Consider the following 8603-nt stretch of genomic DNA (forward strand, 5'->3'; position numbering starts at 1 on the left):
TCAGGACAGGTCCAGGGAGGGGCAAGAGCCCTGGGCTGGTGGTTCCAGGGACCGAGGAACCGTGATGGGGCTCAGAGCTTGCCAGGAGTCTGGGTGGGAGAGGGGAGGGGAGGCCCCCGGAATCGTCCTTCAGTAGGCCCACCGGACCCGGCCTTTTCCAAGGATCCCAGGCCTGGATGTGGCCTTGGGCTGGACGGCAGGCCTAGGGGAGGGGAGCTCTTCCGGAGTTCAAGACCCTGCAGGAAGCACAAGAGGCTGCCCGTGGTGTGAATGAATGCAGGGCCAAGCTAGGCTGTGAAGGGGGGGTCCAGTGCTCTGGGACAGATGGATAGACGGGGACGGACACACACACACACACACACACACACGCATGCACGCAGACCCTCCTCCTCCCCCACTAGGACAAGTGGCCCTTTCTGCAGCTGAGTGGGGTGGCCACACACTTGCCCCTTTGTCCACCATGTCCCAGGCTATTATCCTGGAGTCCAGAGCCCCTGGGACAGGGACAGGAAGCAGGGGCCAGGGCTGTGTGGGAAGGTCCAGCCTGGACACTGTTGTTGGGAACAAGACTGGCTTGAGGGGCACCACAGAGAGCAGTTAGCACGGCAGAGCAACAGTGTTTATTTCTCCGCCAGGCATGGTCAGGAGCCAGCCCTGTGCCAGCACAGTCCCCTGGGGCTCTTGTCCAAACGTGGGAAAACCAAGGCTCTCGAGGACAGGTGAGGCCAAAGACAGACACTCAGGCCCTTCAGGAGTTGCAGCAGGCAGGGATGCCAGCCACTCAGCACCCAGCTGGGGACCAGGGCGGGACAAGCGGCATCTGTCCCCAGCCCTAGAGCAGCTGCCCTCCGTCCTGGATGCACCCTCATGACCCCAGGGTTCCTGTGAGAGGCAGGCGCACCCAAGTAGCTCTGGGGCTGTTTGAACATCCGGGGTTCAAAGAGCTCTGAAAGGGATTGGCCGAGTCACTGGAAGCACTTCACTGTCCCCCTCAGGGTCCTGGCTATGTGACGCTATGTTCTCACTGAGATGCCAGGGGCTGTGGCTGGACCAGGGCCACGGAAGGCACTTCCCAGGGGCAGAAGCGAGGCAGATGGGCAGGGCTGCCCTGGGCCCAACTCTGATAGGAGGGGATGCAGGACACTCCCCCTTGGCCTGTATGGCCCCTAACAGGGTGGGTCAGGCCTGAGGCCACACAGCAAGAGCACTTCCCCTAGCTGCTGGCCAGCCAGGCAGCACTGGCTCTCAGGGGCAGGGGGGCCAGGGCCCGCCCCCTGAGACTAAGTGGGAACTCCATCAGGCCCCTGGTCCTCCCCGGCTGAGTCCTTGCTTCCCCGCCTCCCTGCCAGTTTGGGGCCACCTGGGAAGGCGTCAGACCTGGGCCCCACCACCTACACCCCTCAATTCAACAGGCAGAAGAGCTTGCAACAGCGGAGACCAGACCGTGTGTGGCAACAACCAGCAGAACAGACGCTGAGCCCAGCAGGGAGTCGGGCAGGAGGCGTTCCTCCCTGGGGACTGGAGGGGCTGGAGCTGGCTGGCCGGGTTCCTCTGCCATGGCCGTCCCCCTGGGCCCGCCCCGCGCATTTCTAAACACAGGCCCAGGCGGGAGTCCGCTGACCATATAAGGCGGCCTCTGGCTGGGCCACATCTCCCTGGCCCGGCTCCACATCGCTCCGGCCCCAGGGGCTCCTGGCGGGAGGCCTCCTAGCCCGGGGTCTTGGTGGCAAAGGTCAGGTAGCCAGTGTGGCCCACAGCCTCCTTCATGGGCGTGCCGCTGCGGAAGGGGCTGGCGTCAGGGCTGGCCTCGGGGCCCAGGCTGGCTCCCAAGTCGGGTGCAGGCAGGCTGACGGTACGCACGTTGTACACCTGGGGCAGCACCTCCAGGGTGCTCAGTTCTGAGAAGCCTCGGGCTGCCAGTGCCTGGCACGTGCGCTGGACTTGCTCGATGCATGGCGAGAAGGAGCAGAAGCGCCCACCTGTGGGGAGCCAGACATGGGGTCAGAGGGCAGGAGGGTGCAGGAGCCAGGCTGAGGGCTGGGGATTGCAGCGGGGAGGCGAGGCCCCCTCCAGTCCCCCCGGGGAGACAGGCATGGGTAAAAACTGCGGTGGGGCTGGGGGTGCCAGCCAAGTTCTTGGAGGCTGGCCATGCCCTCAGGCACATAGAGCCGGACCCCAGGGTGGAGGAGAGGGCAGGGGCTGGAGGGACAGGAGCTCTCCTTGAGCCACGTGGAAGGGACCACTCAGGCCAAGCCCACTACCCTGATTTCAGCTGGCCTTGGGCAGGTATTGCCACCTTCCACTTCTACAGGGACGAACAACCAGGTGGGGGTCAGGGTGGAGCCTTGGCCCGGCAGCCGCCCAAGCACTGTGCCCAGAGCAGCTCTAACCATACCGCACAGCAGCGGTGGGGGCTGCGGCTGTCACAGGAAATTAGAGGCTGTCACCTGCTCTGGGAACAGGAGGCGCCTACTCTGAGCAGAGCCTGACGGCCAAGGATGACAGGGTGCGGGCGGGAGCTGACAGCCCCTTCCTGCCACCTCCCACCAGGGCCCACCCGCAGTGTCCCTCAGCCTGGCCTCTGTCCAGCCCACGTGCCTGTCCTGGCAGGGTGTGGGGAAGCCGAGGCAGGGGAAGGACGTGGCGGGCCAAGTCCTGGAATGCCCCAGAGACCTGGTCACCCCTGCCACACCCGGGGACACTGAGCCCCAGACAGGTCTTGAGGAAGGCGTGGGCTTGCAGGTGGCACGAGCAGGGTGGTCCCCAGGAAGGGACCTGACCCCCTGTGTACTCCTAGGAAAACAGGCCCCACCGGTGAGGGCCAAAGCCTGGGAACCACACTTCATGGAGGTCAGGCTCACAGAGCAGGCGGGTAAGCCCACAGAAGACGGGAACCTCTGGGGCCAGAACCAGCAGACCCAGGGAGAGCCCGAAGGAGGGGCTTGGAGGAGCCTGGGGGCTGGAGGGGGCAGATGGTGTGGCTCCCCCGGGAAGGAACCTTGGCAGGGGGCCGGGGAGTGTGACCACCTGGGCCTGACATCCGTGGGACTGGGACAAAGCTGGAAGGTGTGGAGGTGTGGGGAGGGGTGTGGGGAGGTGTAAGGAGGGGTGTGGGGAGGCTGGGGCCCCAGGCTACCATGGCCGAGCCCAGGAACACGGCGTGGGACCCACAGGGAGCCGTGCCTTGGCACCTGTCTTTTGGAGGGGAGGCCCTTCCCCTGGGGCACCCTGGGCTCCCTCCCTCTGGCTGCAGAGCTCAGCGGGGAGGAGGGAAGGGGCCCTGGCTGCCTGCTCTGGCTCCTTCTCCAGAAAAGGGAAAAACCTAGGGCCTCACCAGCGCCTCCCTGGCTCAGAGCCAACCTTCCCGCCTCCTTCCCGCCTCCTTATCCAGCATCTTCCCTAAAAGGGGCCGGTGCGCTGGCTTGTGGCTGGGGGGAAGGGAGACTGCTGGCAAGGGCTGGGTTCAGGGGCTGACCCCCCGACCTCTGAAATGCCCTGACCTCTAAAGTGCCCCATAGCCTGGGTCCCACACCTCACTGAGGTGGAGTCGCCACGTTCCCCAGGGAACTCAGACATTTCCCACCTCCGGGTGGGAGCGGGGTAGGCCAAGGTGCAGGCGCTCAGCTGGAGCCGCTTTGTCTCAGACCTTACTCCTCCCGGCTCCAGCCCGACCCACCCTGATTTCAGGTGCAAGGAGGCCCTGGCCTGGCCATGCTGCGTGGCCTGGTGGTTTCTGACCTCTCTGGGCTTTGGATGACCCGCACCCAAAGCCAAGCCCAGGAGCTCAGCCACAGCGGAACCCTCACTGTACCTTCAACCTTGAGGGCGTCCCAGGCATGGCCCACGGCCTCCCAAGGAGACGGGATGTCCAGGAAAACAGCATCTGCCACGTGGCTCACGCCAAAGCCGCTGCGGCACACGTCCTGGTTGCGCACGGTCACCCAGCGGCCCACTCGATGCTCCTGGAACTCCTCCCGAGCCTTCTCTGCCCGCTGCTGGTGGAACTCCACTGTGTGCAGGTGGCCTGTGGGCGCGATGGTGCGGATGATGGCGTGGGACACGGAGCCGCTGCCAGTGCCTGGCGGGACAGGACGGATGTCAGGCGGGACTGCTGGGGACACTCAAGAAACACCTCCACCCTCACCCTGAAAAGATCCACACGGGGCCCCCAGGGTCAGACGATACTGGTTACTAGTGGGCATCACTCCCACAGCTGCCCGGGGTCTGGTTAGCTGGGGCTGCACCGGGGCCACGTGGGGATGGGAGCAGGGATTTATTTCCCGAGGCTGCTGTGGGTCCGGGGGTGAGAGTGGCAGCCCTGCCCAATCCCAGCACAGAAACAAACCCTACTGCCCAGACCTGGAGGCCAGAGACCCTACAGGGTCTAGACAGAATAGATTGGGCGGCATGGGCCTGCCCCACACCCTCCACCTGCTGGCTGGTCCCGCGGCCCTCCTCCCTCAAGCTCCTGGCCCACCCAGGTGGGTCCATCTCCTTGCCTTTCACCCGCCTCCACCACAGGGAGTGCAGCCCTGCCCTGGCTCCGCCTGGCCTCATGGCACCATGGCACGGCAACCAGCTTGCCACATGGCTCCAGTCTGCCACGTCATCGTCCCCTGGTTCTCTTCCAACTGCACTGGCCACTCCTCAGCTGCCTTCAGCTGCCCCTCTGCTTGACTGCCTACCTGGCAGTGCCTGGCCGTGTCCCTGCCCCTGCCATGACCTCCTCTTGCCCCGGGGGTTTCAGGTGCCAGCCTTGATGAACGCTCCCCCAATGAATGCCATGTTCCTTTGCTCCAGACTCCTACCTAGTGGCCAGTGCACACGCACCACCTCCCCTCAACAGCCGACCAGCGCTCTGGCTCTGCGTGAAGGAGGGCAAAGCTGGATCTGTTCCAATCCCAAACCCCTCCCAGCCAGCCAAGCTCTCCTGGGTCCAGTGGAGGACACCCACGGCTCAGCCAGACACCATGAAGGCACCCTCAACTCCCCTCTCTGTCCCACACGCAACCCACTAGTAACTCATGTGTCCCTCCCTCCCCCCACCCTGCCACCTGGCTGCCTGGGCCCTCCCTCCTGACTTTGTGCTCACCACCAGGCAGGCCACCCTTAATCCAGCCTCAAGCACAGTAGAGGGATTCTCTTCACCTCCGTCAGCCCATGCTTTCTCCTCCCCACACAAAGCAGAGTCAGACCCCTGAGGGCCCTCTGAGCTGTGCCCGATTCTCCTCACCTCACTGCTGGCTCCTGCCACACTCACCTCCCTGCTGGGCCCTCACTTAGGGCCTTTGCATGGCCTGCCCTTGGGGTGACACCCTCCCTTGGCTGTTGGTATTGCCTCCTTCTCATCATTCCCAGCTGAATGTCCCCTTGTCACAGGCCTTCCCTGACCAGCCTAGCTGGATGGACCCCTGGGAGTCACCCTCAAACACGCAGCCCTGTTTTTACAAGCCTCACAGCTTCAACAGCACTGAAACGGTGGCACTGAGCTTACTATCTGCTCAGGGAAGCAGAAACCTGGCCTGTCTTGTTCATGGCTGTACCCATAGTTCCCAGAAGGGGAGCTGGCACAGCAGAGCCCAGGAGCATGCCCACTGCACAGATGCTGTCCATCCGCCAGTGGCACCCCATGGGCCCTGTGGCTGAGCAGCTGGCCTCTGCCCAGCTTCTGATCACGCTCTGATCCACAGCTCAGTTCTGCATCTGACTCTTCCCATTTCAGTGTTTGGCTGGGCAACAGGAACCATCCAGCTGTCCACCTGGAGGGGAACAGGATGGCCTCAAGTCCTCAGGAAGCTGGAAGTGGTGGTGCTGGGGACCCATCATGACTGTGAAGCCCAGCTGCGCATCCGACGAGGAGCATGCTGGAAATCCGGGTGCCTCTGGGCCTGGGCTATGGTTGGCCGGGCCGTATGCTTCAGTATCCATCCCAGGTGGCCCCAGCACCCATGTGTATGTGTATGCATGTGCAAGGGACAGGAACGACCTCAGGCCCCGGGCTCAGTGGCAGTGGTACTGGCTGAGGATGAGCTTGAGGCAAGTTCCCTAACTGCAGTGAGCACCTCGGGGCAGCCCCAGCCTCCCTCCAGGAAGGGAGAAGTTTGCCAGCCCAGGGCCTGGGCGGTCAGGGACTGCTAGGCCCCGCACTCTGCCTTCCGTCAGCACAGCGACAGGGACTGGCAGTCAGCACCTCGGCCTGAGCCGAGTGCCACTCGGGCTCTGCCCCAGCAAGGCAGGCAGGACTCTCACTGAACAGCAACCCCTCCGAGCGGAATCCCTGATCCGGAACCATCAACTCTCATTCGGGTTCCATTACCAGCCTCTTAGCTACTTCCCTTGCTCCTCAGTCCCTGCCGTCAGCCCGCCCTGTTCTGGTACAACAGAAGTTGAGCCCGTGCTCTGGAAGGGCAGGCTGGACGCTGTCTGACGTTGGGTCTGACCTCCACCATCACGCCAATTTTTCAGGATCGGAATGGAGGCAGCTCAAAGAACTCACCGGATTCACAGACCACAGAACCAGGCCGAAGCTCCAGCATCATGGTGAGCAGAGCAATGTCGGTGGAGTAGAGGATCTGAGTGCGGTGTGGCAGGTTCAGCGTCCAGAGCTCAGGCGTGGGGTGCAGCACGTAAACCCAGCCGCCTCGACCGCAGGTCACCTTGGAGCCGAAGGGGCGGCCGATGAGGTCTACTGAGTGCCGCAGGACGCCGTGTCGGGTCTGGGTCTGTGCCCCGCGCTGCACACGCACGGCTACCATTGCACCATGGCCCAGTGACAGGATGGCCGTGTCACCCTCTTTGATCAGCTCCTCGTACGCCACGAAGCTCATGGTGTTGCTGGCTGGCAGGTGCCTGGGGCCTGGGGGCAAGCGTGTGGGCTTGAGCACGTAAAGCTCGTAAAGCTCGGCGCACCTGCAATCTGGGCCGAGGGCGGGGAGCCCCAGAGCCCAGGCAGCCGGCGGGCGGGGCGGGGCGGGGCGGGGCGGGGGGGGGGCTCGGTCCGCGGCAGCGCCCTGGCCTGACGGCACGACAGGCCGGCCCAGGTCACAGGTGGAGGGGCTGACGCGGGGCCCCGGCACAGGACGGGCTCCGAGGGGAGGGCCAGACCCTGTCACCGCTTCTCAGGACACGGGCTCCCATTCGGGCGGGAGGAGGGGCCGGCACAGCGGGCCGCGGCCGGGGCTGTGCTGTCACCGCCGTGCGGACCCCTTCCCACCCTCCCCGCGGGCGGGCTTCCGGGGGACGCGCGGCAGGGGCTGCAGGGCAGCTGAGGGACCCCGGAGAGACGGGCGTGCGCCGGCCCGGCGCGGGGACGGACCCGCGCGGAGTTCTCACCCGCCACCCGCGGCGGCCTCCGCTCCCCGACGCTCCGCACGTGGCCCCGCACTTCCGGCCGCGGCCCGGCGCCCGCCGATGACGTCAGCGCCCCGCCCCGCGCGCGGAATGCCGGGACCCGCGGGCGGCCCCTCCTGCCGGCCCCTCCCGCCGGGCCCGGCCGCCGCGGCTTCCCTGCGTGGACCGGCTCGCGCGTCCGCCCGGCCGGGCTGCTGCGGGCGCCCCAGGGCCGGGCGGTGGCCGTGCGGTCACGCCAGGCGGGGCCCCGGGGGCATTCCGGAGCGCGACCTCCCCCGCCGCGGGGCAGGGCGGGGCCGGGCTCCCGCCGGGTGGCTGAGGCCGGCGGGGGGGGGGGGGCGGGGCGGGGACTCGGAGCCGGCTGCTCCGCGGCGGGCCTGCCCCCGGGCACACCCCAGGCCTGCGCTGCGGCCTGCCCTGGGGCCCGATCTCTCCGTCCCCTGCGGCCGGGCCCCCGCCTCTGCCGTGGCCGGGGTGCGGAGCCTTCCCCCGGGGATGGGGATGTGAACAGGCAAGGGGCTCCGGGGCCCCCATCCTCAGTGGCGCCAGCGCGCTGGCCACCAGCTGCCTGCGTGGCTTCTCCTGGCCGCGCTGCCCTTGCCCTCGACAGGGAGACAAGCCAGCCCCACCTCTGGCTTGCCAGCCCCCCTTCCAGGCGATCTGCCGGATGCACCTTCCTGAGTCACCCCCTAGCTGCTCCCCCTGGGAGATTTCAACTTTCTACTTCTGGGGGTTCCTCTTCCCCAGCCTTTCCGCTGCAGTGTGGAGCTGGGGTGGGGCGCCTGCTCAGAGCCTAAATTAGGACTTGGCGACTCGGTAGTGATTTCCTGTGGTCCCAACTTCCTTCCCAGTTGCCTCTCCGTCCCTAGCTGGCTGGCCGGCTCCTGCAGTGCCCCCTCCTCCAGGCGGCCTGCCTAGAGTTGCCCATCTGCTCCATCTGAGCCTGTCCCAGCCCTCAGCCTGCATCCTCAAGCTCCAGCTGATTACCCACCAGGTCAGGTGGGCACATTGCCCAGAGCAGAGTTTTTATATTGGGGCTCTCCTAAGAAGAACTGATTCTACATAAGCTCAGCTAAGTGTCAAGGCATTAAACCCTCTCCACAACCAGATGGAAAGGTGGGGGTTGGGGGGATCACTTTACAGATGGGAAAAGGGACTCAGAGGTTAGGTAGTTGCTTAAGGGCACATAGCCAATGGGGCCAGAGTGGGACTGGGATCTAAAGCCGGTAAATCTGACTTCCCAGAGCCAAAGG

The 8603-nt window shown here is 65.5% G+C and overlaps 1 protein-coding gene across 1 annotated transcript; it reads right to left on the bottom strand.

The window, feature by feature from the left end:
• Positions 1–601: 601 nt before the first annotated feature.
• On the bottom strand, positions 602–7464 carry TRMT61A (tRNA methyltransferase 61A). Its single transcript, XM_041760062.1, has 4 exons — positions 7333–7464; positions 6497–6856; positions 3812–4078; positions 602–1979 (listed from the first exon to the last, which is right to left on the bottom strand). The coding sequence occupies exons 2-4, from the start codon at positions 6825–6827 to the stop codon at positions 1708–1710; spliced, it is 870 nt and encodes a 289-aa protein (XP_041615996.1). The 5' UTR covers positions 6828–6856; positions 7333–7464; the 3' UTR covers positions 602–1707.
• Positions 7465–8603: the final 1139 nt, after the last annotated feature.

Source organism: Vulpes lagopus, chromosome 6 (genome assembly GCF_018345385.1).
Source record: "Vulpes lagopus strain Blue_001 chromosome 6, ASM1834538v1, whole genome shotgun sequence".
NCBI classification, from domain to species: Eukaryota; Metazoa; Chordata; class Mammalia; order Carnivora; family Canidae; genus Vulpes; species Vulpes lagopus.

What these genes read in the sequence shown, in the direction of transcription:
- TRMT61A (XM_041760062.1), bottom strand. Translation starts at nt 6,827, where the DNA reads ATGAGCTTCGTGGCGTACGAGGAGCTGATCAAAGAGGGTGACACGGCC. An exon ending in TTCTGTGGTCTGTGAATCCG is followed by an intron (nt 4,079 to 6,496) that starts GTGAGTTCTTTG and finishes CTGTCCCGCCAG; the next exon opens with GCACTGGCAGCGGCTCCGTG. An exon ending in GGACGCCCTCAAGGTTGAAG is followed by an intron (nt 1,980 to 3,811) that starts GTACAGTGAGGG and finishes GGCTCCCCACAG; the next exon opens with GTGGGCGCTTCTGCTCCTTC.